The sequence below is a fragment of the Anomalospiza imberbis genome, chromosome 12 (assembly GCF_031753505.1).
Source record: "Anomalospiza imberbis isolate Cuckoo-Finch-1a 21T00152 chromosome 12, ASM3175350v1, whole genome shotgun sequence".
NCBI lineage: Eukaryota > Metazoa > Chordata > Aves > Passeriformes > Viduidae > Anomalospiza > Anomalospiza imberbis.
In genome coordinates, this window is record NC_089692.1 from 14,759,102 (window position 1) to 14,772,976 (window position 13,875).

At 47.7% G+C, this 13,875-nt stretch overlaps 1 protein-coding gene across 1 annotated transcript; it reads left to right on the top strand.

Moving 5' to 3' along the window:
* Positions 1–1,241: 1,241 nt before the first annotated feature.
* On the top strand, positions 1,242–13,804 carry DRC7 (dynein regulatory complex subunit 7). The gene is made up of 15 exons (XM_068203053.1): positions 1,242–1,381; positions 1,786–1,960; positions 2,801–2,926; positions 4,064–4,258; positions 4,578–4,721; positions 5,044–5,262; positions 5,986–6,096; positions 6,871–6,946; positions 7,430–7,558; positions 8,403–8,531; positions 8,983–9,209; positions 10,097–10,312; positions 11,390–11,500; positions 12,597–12,695; positions 13,378–13,804. The coding sequence occupies exons 1-15, from the start codon at positions 1,257–1,259 to the stop codon at positions 13,489–13,491; spliced, it is 2,196 nt and encodes a 731-aa protein (XP_068059154.1). The 5' UTR covers positions 1,242–1,256; the 3' UTR covers positions 13,492–13,804.
* The last annotated feature ends 71 nt before the right edge of the window (positions 13,805–13,875 follow it).

A 13,875-nucleotide genomic window follows, 5' to 3' on the forward strand; every position in this document is an offset into this window, starting at 1 on the left:
TGCCTCCATCAATCCATATTTTTTTCTTAACCACAACAAGAAACCAGAAAAGTGTTTAGCATCTGACCATGCTTACAGTCTAATGAACAGCCAATTAAAAATAAAAAGGAAATAAAGGGGAAAAAAAAGGAAAACAAAAATATAAAAGGGAAAAGGAAAAAGAGAGAGGAAAAGAAAAAGGAAATGGTAAAGGAGAAGAAAAAGGAGAAGAAAAAGAAGCAGAAAAAGAAAAAAAGAACAAGGTGCCAGCTTTTGGGTAAGTGCCTCCGCAACACGGGATGACTGCGGGTGGCTTTTATTTTAAGAGGGCCGAACTCGTGAGTTTCGGAGCAGGTCTCGGAGGGGGACGGCTCAGCCGTGGCGGCGGGCAGGGGCTGGCCGCTGTCCCCCGCTTTGCTGCCCGTTGCCCTTCTCCCAGCGGGCCCGGGGCACGCTGCTGCCGGCCGGGCCGGGAGAGGCGCCGGGCGGCGGTGCCGGGGCTGGGGCAGCGCAGGGGGTGCGCGGGGGTCCCGAGGAGCCTCCGGGGCCGGGGGCTGTGGCGGGAGGTCTGGGGGCACGCCGGGGCCGTCCCGCCTGGGCCGGGGCGCGGGGGAGCCGCAGGCCCCGTCCCCGGGAGCCGCGGCGCCGGCGTTGCCATGGTGAGCGCTCCGGAGCCGCGCCGGGCCCGGCAGCGGCCGCGCTGCCCTTGGAGCCGCGGTGAGGGCCGGGGGCGGTGCGGGGCCCCCGGGCAAGGTCTGCGCCTCCCCGTGCCCGCTGTGTGCCCCGCTCGGGGTCAGCCTGACCGCAGGGACGGCACACAAACGCCGCCCGCGCCGGCGGTGATACGCGGCAGGCGATGCCCTTGGCGGCTGCCGGCTCCGCCGAGCGGCCCGCTCCCTCCAAGGCCCCTGGGCGGCCGCGGGCTGCGGCACGGGCGGTGCCCAGCGGGATGATGGAGCTGCTGCCCCGCCAGCAGCAGCACCCCTGGCAGGAGGGAGGACTCGGGGCACGCGGGCTGACCGTGGGGACGTGCGCTGCCCGCCCGAGCCAGGCTCTGCCTGCTCCGCACGCTTAGGGTGTCCTGGGACATGGAGCCGCTTATTTACCAAACCCAGCCTAACTCAGTGCTCTCCCTTCACTCTCGTGGCTCTGGCTGTCTCAGCCATGCTCACGTGCCGAAGCACTGCGGCCACAATGGGAGTGTTTCTCCGTTCCTGTGTAGCTGGGTCCCACCCCTGAATTCACCCTGTGTGTGCATTCCTGTAGTGCCAGGCAGAATGGAGGCTCTGCAGGAGATGGAGGAAGTGGAGCAAACACCAGAAGACATGATCTCCAGTGATTTCCTCGATGACCTGGACACAGATGTAGCTGTGGAGGAAGCCTCTGTCACAAGTGATAAATCGTAAGTCTGCCCACGGCTGGGATGAGCAGAGATGTTCCCTTTGGGCCCCACAGGGTGATTGCACACGTGTGGATGGCACACGTGATCCCCTTGCACGGTGATGGGAGTGAGCAAGTTTCTTGAGCCTGACGAGTTTGTCCAAGAGTGTGGGTGTGCAAGTAAGACAAGATTACTCATTTGATTGTACATCCATTCACCACTGTATAAAGATTCTCCAAGACTCTGGGTATGTGTCAGTTTGCCATTGCTCCAGAGATGTTTGGCTATGTCAAAATCATATCCTTGGATATGGCTCCCATTTTTTACCTGTGAAACAGGGAAGCCCTGCCATGTTTTGATATCATCCTGCCTGTATTGCTCCTGGCTTATTACTTGTGTCTCTCTGCCTCCCCCTGCCACATAAGTGATTTTGACTGGAGCTCCATTGACACATCCCACTTACCATCTTCGTACAAGACAAATTCCCGTCAGGAAAAGGAGCTGCTGCAGCTTGCTGACCATTTCTTCCAGCAGTACACTCACCTGTGCCCCGACCGCAAGCCGCTTTTCATCCACCCGCTCAACGAGTGTGGTGTGCAGGTATGGGGTGGGTGGGGCTGGGCCATAGCACAGGGAGCACTTGGCTTCCACAGTGCCAAAAGCTGTGAAGGAAAAACAGCCTCTCCTGCCTTCCCTCCTGGCTAAAGGGAATGGGAACCTGCTGGCTGAACCCACAGCCCCTGAGCAGGCACACAGAACCCCAGGAACGCCCTGGCTGTCCCAATCCATGAGCCATATAAATGTTGGTGTTGCCATGTGGGCTGCAGCGTGATGCTTGGGAAGCAGGAGAGACCACAGAAACATAAAGGGAAGGAAAAGAAACACATGAAACAGATAAGGCTCAGGCTCAGCCACAGATAGGGATCCAGAGTTAGGTCCTATTCTGAACTTCACCGAAGTTACAGGGAAGGAGTAAATGTGGAAGTTTGTGGTCTGGTTTTCTTTTCTCTGGGCCCAAGCTGCACAACTGTTGTCTAGTTCTGGACCTGATGTTTCCCCCTGGGCACCTGGAATTGCTACTTTGTACCAGCTTTCCTCAAAATGTGTTGTATCATTAACATGCAAGGCAAAAAAAAAAGCTGGAGGATGTAAAAGCCAGAAAAGGGAGTAGCTATTTGACTTGCTTGAAAATGAAGAGAAGAACTGGCTCACATCTGGAATGTGTCTGATATGAGGTTGAAATTTCAACCACAGACAGCCTCCCAACCCCATGAAACTTCCATCTTGGAACTGGAGAGAAGGGATATTGATGCTGTTGATATACTGTGGAAAGATCCTGAATTTGATCTGCAACATCCAGGGGTGGTGTGAGGATGGCTTTGGAGAGGAGACTCTGCCAAGGGCCTGTTGGCTAACCAAACTCCTCTTGTTGCCCTACAGAAGTTTGTGAGCACAACAGTGAGGCCAACCCTGCTGCCTTACCCAGACATGTACTACTGGTCAGGCTGTGCCAGCTTTGTCTGTGACTACCTCATCATGGAGCCCCTCAAGTGCCCAGTCACACCGGTAAGAAAGGGGCTGCAGGCCCAACAGGGACATAACAGAGGTGACAGAAGGGCCTTTCAGCAGGACACAGTGGGGAAGTCCCAGTGCCTGGGATCACAAAGGTCTTTGACACTTCCACCATCCCCTCACTATTTAGGCAACTCCCTGATTTTCCCAGACCCTGTGCATTCTGTTGGACCCACAGTCCCAGTGCATGTGCAGTGTGGTACCTTTTAAGTAATTAAGCACCATTTCTTCAAGACCAGACCCTGCTTTCAGCCAGCCCAGATGAGCAGCTGGAGCACTGTGGGAGGCAATGGCTGACAAGCTTCCTCTCTGAAAACCAAGACACCTTGGTACAGAGGAGCACATAAACCCTAGGGGATGATACTTGACCTCAGCTCAGACTGTTCTTAGGCACTTTTAGACATTTATATTCCCATATCTGGGTATATTTTGGGATGAAGGGAGATGTCTAGGTTAACAGAAAGGGATGATGCCAGAGTTGGGTCAAATTCTTGATGAGAATCAGCTAAGAGAACACACTCCTTGCTGGCAAGGACTGCAGAGTGACCTAAATAATCTACACCAGCCACAGGCTGTCCCAAGAGTCCCAGGGTCTCAAGAGGAGCTCTGGCACTTTGTGACCCCACAGAAGGGATCTCCGTTTAGCAGGTGGAGACTGCCTTGATCACCTTAGGTGATATGTCTGAGAACTGAGTGGGATTAGAACCTCTCTGTATGCAGTATGTGTGTACTGGTACAGTGAGGGCCAGAAGGAAATATGTTTCTTCCTGTGAATTATAATTTAGCTTATGGGTGTTTTCCTTGGAAGACCTGTAGACAGAACAGCAGGAGATAAAGGGAAATCCCATTCCAGGATTGTGATTAGCATTAGGTTTTCAGCAGTTTGATGAGTTTGTCATGTCCATCCCTTCCTGTGGTTAAATTTGTCACCAGATTTGGGGTCAGAGTTTCCCCAGATCACTTTGGAGGGGAGTTTTAGAGTCAGTGGCTTTTAAAGAAATGTTATATAACAGATTCCCATAGGGTGCAGAGCCCAGGGATGTGGGCAATGCCTCTCTCCCATGCTCTCTGCTTGGTGTATGTTTCAGCTCCACAAGACAAGCACTGTGAACATGATCTCTCTCTTTCAAGCCCAGCTCACTCTATTCCCCAACCACCATTCTGAAGTACCAGCGAGGGAACTGCTTTGACTTCACTGTGCTGCTGTGCTCCCTGCTGGTCGGGGCTGGCTACGATGCCTACTGTGTACATGGATATGCCACCCTCGAGATGTGCTCCCTGGACCAGACTCAGGAGCTGTGCCCACGGCTCAGGAAGCCCCCAGAGGTGAGATCTGCAGTGAGTGGGCAGAGAGGAGTCCAGCACACATGCTCAGCCCGTTCAGTGAGCTCCAGAGCTGAGCTAGGGAGAACAGCTTCAGGTCCACACTGGGTTTTAGTCTGTACCAGAGACCCCACCAAAGGAGTCTTTTGAGTGATTTTCTACAGCTCCTTACAAGGCCTTTTTGGCTTCACTGGATTTCTGCTCACCAGGTGCAATACTGCAAACTGCCAAGTGTTGGGAACTGGGAGGTACCTGTAAGCCATACATTTACTCCCTTCTCTTGATCTCTGCTGGGTTTCACAGTAATACCCTGCTTTTGCAGGTACCAGAAGAGGAGGATCCCAACAAGTATAGAATTAAGTACCCTTTAGAGCCACAGAGCCAGTTTGAGCTTCAGCAGAAGGCCAAGAAGGAGGAAAAAACTGAATCCACACAAGAGGAGGAAAGAGAAGAGGAGGTGGTCACGGTGAGTTAGCAAGGTCCACCTTCCTGTGAGCTCCAGGAAGAAGAGCTGAGACACAGGTAATGGCTGGCCAAAGAGAGGAGCTCACACCCTCCTCTGTGAAGTATGACATGACCTTGATCATGGCCATGAGTACTTGGCCTCCAGGAGCACAATGTGTGCTGGCACAGGAACATGTGCTGGGTATGTAGTTCCTCTCTCTTAAAGAGCATTAAGAGCCTGGAGTTCTTTAGAAGTGGGCAGAGGAAAGGATAAGATTGCCCTTGGGTTGGAACAAAGTGTCAGTAAAATGGCAATAATGATTGCTCTATCCTCTGTGCTACAGGAAGTGGATAAGCCCAAGCGAGATCCTTTGCATGGCTTACGGGTGCACGCGTGGGTTCTGGTGCTCTCTGGGAAGAGGAAGGTTCCCGAGACCTTCTTCATCAACCCGTTCACGGGAAATCACCACAGCACCAGGGATGAGTGCTTCCTTGGGATTGAGAGCATCTGGAACCACAGGAACTACTGGGTGAACATGCAGGACTGCCAGAAAGGCTGCAAGGTAGGGAGCCCTTAGCACCCTACCTGGGCACATGAGGGACAGCTGGGCTAACCTGAGACCTGGGAGAGTCCAAGACCAGTAGTAATCCAGTTTCCACTTAACCGTTCCTCTTGTTGGTTTTGGTCATGTTGCTCTGATTACATAGACTATGGAACTACTCCAGGGCATCCCAGACTCTGAGCTAGCAAATACAGATTACATCTATTAAATCCCTACAGTGCAAGAGTTTAAAAGTTTCCAGCTTTTAAGGCTGGCTAGGCACTCCTTCTCTCAAACAGCTTTTGAGGCAGAGGATGTTTTGGTCTGTCAGGCATAGCTCAAGGCAGGTAAGATCTTGATTAGGCTCTTCCCATACCTCAGCTACTCCCTAGCAGACACAGAATCTGGGAGCTGAGGGTCTGAGTTGGATCAGCTTGCCCTTGGGGCCATACTTGCCCCGAGGAAGGAGGCAGAAGCATTTCCAGCCATTTCCTCTCATCTGGGGAAGAGGCAGCACAAGGAAGGGGTTCTGCAAGCCCTAGCACAAGGACAGTCTTTGGGGTCCCACCAGCCAGCCAAGGGTTTGAGGAGCTCACCTCCCTGAGGTCCAGATCTCTAGAGTTCCTGAAGTCTCTGACACCCAGGCAGGTCCAGAGCACCACAGACATATTGATGCAGTGGTCAAGTTTAGTGTAAGGCCCTTGACAATGCCGTCGTTAAAAGAGTTTTTCCTGTATGCCCTAGGATCTCAGCTTTGACTTGAGTGATTCTTTCTGCTGGGAAATTATGTTTTCAGAGAGCAACGAGCCCTCTCAGTTGCCCACAGAGTCACCCCAGAAAGACACAGATGACATGGTGAGTGACCCAAGTGATGCTCTTGAGCACTGGGGACCCTGTATGGAACCACTGTGTCCATAGGCCCGTGAATATCTGCCTGTCTGCTGCCCTCTCCAGGTCACATCCCTTCTACTCTGGCCAGGTTTAGATTCCTTCTCAATCTAGGCGAGTTCTGGTGCTTTCTGAAGCAGGACTCCAAGTGGTACTTCAGGTGTCATATGTGGCTAGGGATCTCTGTAAGCCTCCAGAGCATTGGCCTTTGGGATGAAATAATTAAAAAAAATAAAATCCAGAATGAGATTTTTGTGGACATTCTTTCTATGCTGGTCACCTTCCCCTCCTGGCTGCAAGGTGAACCTGCCAACCAAATGCAGAAATAATGTGTGCCCTCTAATATACAAAAAATGCCATGTACTAGAAGCAAAAAAATGTTGTTGTGTTGAGAGAAGACAGCATGATAAAACAGACATTGCAGCTGCACAGCAGGACAGAGGAATGCAAATAATAATTCCCTCCTGCTATCTACTCTTCTCAGCCTTTGCCCATAACCAGGGAGCGAAGAGTCCTCCAGGGTCTACATAAAATAATCTGGTGATTGCCACATTTGTTCCCTGCCAGCATAGCAGTAGCCAGGAGAAGATAATTTCATCAGGCTCGAGTAGGGATGTGCTGTCATAGCTGTGCCATGGTGCTCACCAGAGCACAGCCTCACATGAGCTTCACCAGGACCAAAATGCCTTCTGGCACAGTAGGAGATGCTGCCAAAACCACAAATCTCTGCTTCTGTTTCAGCAGGAAAAGGAGGAAATAGGCATGAGCTTTGAGATGCCACTATCATGGGTAGCCCAAATTAAGGTATCTTGCAGAGGTAGGTATTCTTCCTTTGCCTTTTTCTTGCCCCCACCTGACCTTTCAGTGGGTTTGGGACATTTGTCTGTCTCACTGGGCTCTCCCTTCAGGGTGGTCAGACAGTAACAATGAAGCACAATAGATGAAGGTCACAACAGCTATTGGTTCAAGTGGCTGCCCTCAGTGCTGCACTGTCTCATCCCCCACTAACACCCCACACTGTTTTTCCCTGCCAGCTGGAAATTTTGCCTGGGATGGTCTTTCTCTTACTTTTATGCACAAGGAACTGCTCCTGCATTATCAAATACCTGTTTGGGGAGAGAAAAGAGTTATTATACCGTTATAACATTAAAGGACAATAGGCAGGATCTGATTACCAGCAGAACATAATAAATAAATGCATAATGTCTCTTAGACCAGGCTTTTTTCCCCCTCTTAAATTAATTTTTTGGGCTGAGTACAGGGGATTCAGTTTGTCTGACTTCTCTCTTGCTCACTGCAGAATATGAGAATCCCTTTTCCCGGGGGAAGAAGGTGATCCTGTACAATAAAGCAAAGCAGGAGAAATGGGCGGCGTACGCAAATGAAGATGGGCTGGTGGAACGCCTCACTGTCTACGCAGACTCAGACCGTAAGAGGGGTGAATGAGCACACTCCACACACCGAGCAAACAGCCTGGGGCACGCTGATGGAAAGGGGGAGGTGGTCCCCTTTTTGCCAGTCTCTCTTGTGCTTTTTCATTTTCCTTTCACCTTTGTGGGGAATTACTTACTTTTTCCTCAAACTCTTCATCATGTTTAGTCTGTCGAGCCCCTGAACTTTCCAGCATTGCTAGCGGTTTTGACAATAGTTTGAATTTGTTTAATATGCCAGTGAAACTGTTCAGTGTCACAGGTCAGCTGCTTGGATTTTCATTCTTCAGAGAAATGGAAGGCTGGTTCGATTTGATCCAATAGTGTCACTATCCTTATTTCCTCACTGGTGTCAAAAGGGGCCATAGAAAGGGGCAGCTACAGCCTGAGGATATCTCTGTAGTTGAAAACATTATTTTTAACAGCTGGTTCACAAAACCATGCAGATTCCTTACTGAACATAGAGTGTCCTGCCCTCAGCCTTCTTGGATAGTGTGATGCTCCAGTCTCCTGATTGATCCAATCATTAAGTATTTGGGATGGAATTTCTCTTGCCTATCCATAGCCCTTTGCCATGCCATGTTCTACTCCTGAGCTCTTTACTCTAGTTGTGGTTGATGGAGAGGAATAGACCCTCTTAGGGTATAATTCATCCATTCAAATGTAGGTCAGGATTCACATACAAAATTCCCCTGTGCACAGGGGCAAATCCAGTGCCTGTACCTTGTCCACTGAGGCTGTATCAGGAGCACAGGGTGCTGGCACAGACACTGAGAGCCCATCAGAATTTTGCCACCTCCAACAGGGTGACCTAAGGTTGCAAAATAACCTGTCTCTTGCCAGGTACTGAAGAACTGGAGGTGAAGGAATGGTTCAAACACCGAGAAGACCTGCTGTATATGAGAGAAGTAAATAAACAAACACAGCTGATCACAGACCATTTCAGGCCAGGACACCCCCTCCTTCTTAAAGGTATTCCAGCTCACCTGGGCAGCCACTGCAGCTGATGGGATTTCACATGACTCCCTTCTAGCAGTGGCAAAAGCCCAAAGCTGAAAGGCCGGGGAAACAGGATACTTGTGGGATAAATTGCCTAGATAAATAAAATGGTCTCCAGTGAAGAGTAGAGAATTGGGTTGTTGGCTTGCAGTCCTGGGCAGTGCTCCCCCCATCTATGTAGTTTTATATGTGTTAGAAAAATACATAGTTATCATGTATATCAGGATGATACATTTCTACTTTTATCAGCAGAATTGATTAAAGCTGAAACTTTCTCTTTAGGATTATGTTTGTTCTCTCAGTGTTGTGCAGCTGGGGATAAGATCTGTTGCTAAAGCTGAAGAAAATGAGACCTACAGTGGACATGCTTGTGTTCAGTGTATTACAGTTGCTAACATTGAAAACGTGTGTGATTTGTCCTTAGCTCATTCCTACATGTCACTGGAACCTGAGACTGGGCACACAGTGGAGTTTTACCACACGGCACGAGTTGATGGCCTCTGGAAACGTTTTGAAAGTGCCACTGAGATGACAGAGTACTTTGTGGGGCGGGAGGACTTCCTGCACATGCGACACACAGAGTTTGGCGAAAGAGACCAGAAAGTGGAAAAGGCTGGCGTCACAGCTGATGCTAACCCCCGGCCTATAGTGGTATGGCCAAGGCAGGAACAGAAGAATATGGGTCACTGTGATATTTAAACTATGCAAAACGTACTGCCTGGGGCTTCAGTTCATTTTCAGTGGGCATGGCTGAGGTAAAACTCCAGATGAGATATCCAAGTGTCGTTTAGCTGCTGTGTCTCACAGTTGCTTCCCTGACAGAGAGCTACAGTGTGAGCAATTGTCAGGAACTGCATTGAGCGGCTAGAATTAAACTAAGAAACTAAGGCTTCGAAATTGTGTGTCAGGAAAGAAAAAAAAAAAGTGACTGTGATTTCTGAACAAAATTTTCACAAGATTCAAAACTAGGAAAATGTTTTTGTGTGCTGAGCCCAAACTAATATAATTTTAGGTTCCTGATGAATTGTCCCATTACTCTGATTTGTTACAGGCAGGTAATCTAATTCTTCCTCTTGTCAGGTCTGGTTTGCAGAACAGAAGGAGGAGGAAATATGACATCTAGCAGTATGTATGGCTCAGATACTTCACCTGCCAAGACAGAGCCATGCAGTGGCCTGTCTTTGGACCAGCACCAAACATGCTACCTTTTCCTCCCCTGTGTTGGGAAATGTGGCAAACTTTGCTTTTCTCCAAAATACCATGCTTCCTGCAGGTCCCTCAGGCAGGGATGCATCCCAAGCTAACTTGGAGTTTGGAAAGCATACTCTGCTCCAGAGAGGAAACTTCTGTATTTCTTTAAGCAGCTTTGTGGTTGGGGTTTTTTTAGGGCATAGACAAGAACAGTAGGACCATTGGCCAAAAGATGCAAGTCCAGGCAGAAAAACACAATTTTTACCTTGGGGTTTTACCCAAATCTGTCATTTTGCCAGTTTTGTGTTGTCTGAGTTGCTTCTGTATCTTTTTTCACTTTCCATTAGCAAATCAAGGAGTATTTCCACAGAAATCCAGAAAAGCCTGCTGACGAAGACATAGAGGAACGTATCTTTATGGTCATAGATGATGTCATCCAGCTGACATATCACCTTGAGCTTCATGACACCATTGCCTCAAAGGTGGTTTTCTGCAGAGTAATAGGGAGGGAGAAAAGAGAAGATGAAATCTTCCTGAGCAGAGAAAACACTGTCAAATACCAGGTATGAAGATGACAAAACACGAAGGTGACATGTCAGTGAAAGAACTACAAGCATGACATATTCCATGCTGCCCCTCTACTCCACCTGCACAGCTCCAGGCTGACAACACCAACAGCCCAGGAGATGCACTGCCATGCTGGGAGGGACTGGGAGTGCAGGACATAATGTGATATGGCCGGCCTGCTGTGGCCATGCCTGAGGTCATCTTCTCAGATTTGGTCATCAGGCAGACTCCACATCCCCTGGGATCCTGCAAAGTGTAGGTTCAGCAGCTGTTGGACTCAGTTCTGGAGGTTCATGGCAGGGAAGCTGAAATGTCCTCTGTTGTTCCCTCTTCAAGAGCAAGAACAGAGCAGCAAAGGCAGACACTCTTTGTTCTGGTTCTATTTCTGCTGTGGACTTCTTGGGTCCTATCATTCCTTAAATATCCCAGAGTTTACTCTGCAGATGCAGAGCAAGATGCTGAGAGATACAAGAGAGATGCAAGATACATTGCAGATAGATAGATAAATAGCCTTAAATAAGAGATATTCCAAAAGAAGTGGAGTGCTGCCATTAAGCCAAATGATCTCATCAGGGGTGAGGGGTCACCCCACTAACAGTGTTAGTGCGAGTCTGTAACCAGAGGCAGAAGCCTGCCAGTAAATTCTGCTGAGATGCTGCACAATTACACTTAAGAAAACTAAACAGAGATTACAAATAGGGATTTTTTAAAAATATTATAGGGTTTTAAAAATTTCTGTTTCCCACTGGGGAGAATACACAGAATACCATTGCTGGAATCCCATTTTTTTCACTTCTATTTCTATACATTCCTATTAATCTCATTTCATTCCAACAGTAAAACAGCAGCACCAGCAAAGTGCAAGATGTGCCATCTGGCTCATATTACTGATGGATTCTAAATCAAAATGAAGTCTGACAAACCCATGCTGACCATGGGTTTGATGTTTCAATGACAAAAACGAGTGCTGCTTTATTGGCTGTAGCAGGATCATGCCAGTTTCTGCCAGCAGAATACCTGATCCTGTGCACCCAGACAGTGCTGCTGTTTCTCACTGACCTATCTGCTTCCAGCCGTGGTCCTCAGAGAAACACAAGAACATGCGCCGTCTCTACGACTTGCTGTGGGAGCTGAGAGCAGAGCAGAAGGACCTGAAGCAACAAGTCCGGGACTCTGAAGCAGAGGTAACAGGGAGGTGTCCACAGTGTCAGAACTGATCAGGTGTAGAAATAGTTTCAGCTGACTGATTGCCAAAGCCTCCTCAGCCTAAACTGTGATAAAAGTAAGACAGAGGTGGTGTCCACACTGAATTATTATGCCTGCTACTCAGGAATTGTTCAGTGAAGATGTAGCTGTAATGTATTTATGGAGAATCACGCACTTTCCTGCTCCTGCTCTTAGTCTTCCTTCCCTGTGAGGAAACGTTTCAGAGAGCAAATGACAATGTATGAATTGGGGCATCTGGAAGCCTACCTGCCATTTGCCCAGGAATGAGGCCAAAAAGAAAGGATATTGTATGTAATACTATATCTAGGTGCTAGGCATTGCCAGGAAACCCTATCCAAAATATTGAAGTGACTTGTTGCGTGAGCAGCTGTAGGGAAATACTTCATAAAACACTTTGCTTGTACTGCTAATCACACTGACTGCTCTAACAGATCCGTGTTCTTTGTAATTGCATCATGATAAATATAATCATTCTGGCAGATGGAGGCACAGCTATTGGATTTCTTTTTATGTTTTTCTGAGGAAGAGAAATCCCTGAAGGAGCTGCAGAGGGAATGCTCAACTATACTAACCCAGAATGTTAGTAACAATTAAGAACAACTTTTCAAAAATCACATTTTTTCCTCACAAATTTGAAGCTAGTTCACTGTGACCTCATGAACTACCTTGCCAAATTTCTCAGTCTTGATATATCAACAGACAAAATATTCCCATTGCTTGTGCTGCATATCTTATATAAGACAAAGAATAAGCCAAAGCTATCAGTGCAATTTCCACACTAGTGCCAAAACTTCGGCTCCAGAAAAGTTTTATCAGTTAATATCAGTAATTACATTCAAGAACTCCATACACAACAACAATCTAAAATTAAGACTACTTAATTTTTTAGATTTTTGATCTATCAGGAGGACATGGACATATTTGCACAGATCTATATTTAATCTTATTCTACAATTCTTGTATGCAGCATCTGCTTTGTTAGCAGGTCAGGCTTGTAAAGGTACAATAATTTTGTGGGAAAGCTGAGGGGTCTTTCTTCTGATTTCTTGGAAGATGTTAAATATTTTGATGGTCCGTGAGGATGAAGAAGCCAATATTAAATTGTCAGTTTCAATATACAGCACTGCAAAGAGAGAACAGCATGAAGCCACGGTAAGTAAACTTCACTGATGTCAGCATTCAATACATGTACTCAAAGAAATCTAGAGTCAGCTTTTTCTCCATCAGGAATTATCTCTGAAGAGCTTTTAAGATCATTAAAATATATTGGGACAAATCACAGTGTGGTGGAAGTCAGCACAGTTTCAATTGCCTTCCCAGGGAAATATAACATGGTCGTGCTATGGTCACCTCCTGACTTTCTGGAAAAACTTGCACCACCGAGAAAGATTACTGTGTTTTGTTTAGTTAATAAAGAAAACAATTAAGAATGATTAGTTGATAATAGGGATTATGGGGACAGCATTTTAAAAGAGCCATAAATATGCCTGTATATATACAGATATATGTATTTTTATTTGTAATTAGCATCAAAGAACAAAATAGCCCCAGGGTCAAATTTAGTCCTTATCTCAATCACAGATGATTTGCTTCTCCAGGGCTTCTTGACTCTAGTGAGGCAAAACATTTGGATTTGCTGCCTCTTCCTGCTCCACATTTTGATTCCCCTAGTTTTCTTCTTATGAGACCTTATCTCAAACTTTTTGACCCCCACAAAAAATAAATCAGCTCCAGTTTGTGGTTTCCTTCATCTCAGCTCTGTGACTTGAGCTGTGCTTTTGCTCCTCACTTTCCTCTCCATTTCCCCGACTTCTGGTCGCTTGTTCCCTCACAGGTGCTGGAAGAGGAGCAGAAGGGCTCCCAGAGTTCCTTGGAGAAGGAGAGTCAGCACATGGGAGGGGAGGATGAATCCCTTGCCCATCACACTGCAACCAACTCCACGATGTAAAGTGGAGCCTCTGCAGGGACTGGGAATGACTGCCTGAGCAGGGCAGGAACTTGGAACTGAAGATACTCTGTGAAATGCTTCAATCCATGTCCCACTGCAGTTTCCCTCTGACTTCCCCCTTCTTGTTCTATGGAAAAGCAGTTGGCAGAATAGAAAAAAAGCATTCTCCTAAAGAGGTGCTGCTCAGGAATCCTCACCTGGCTGGGCACCTCGAGCATGACTGATTTCTTCATTCCTCTCTGGAACTGCCTGCAGTAAACCTTTCACTATGATCAGATTTGCAGAGATTTTAATAAATTTGCACCATTCTGCACCTTCTCCTTTCCCCTGTTTTTTTCTAAGGCCCATCTGCAGTTACATCAATTATCTCCTCATGAAACTCCA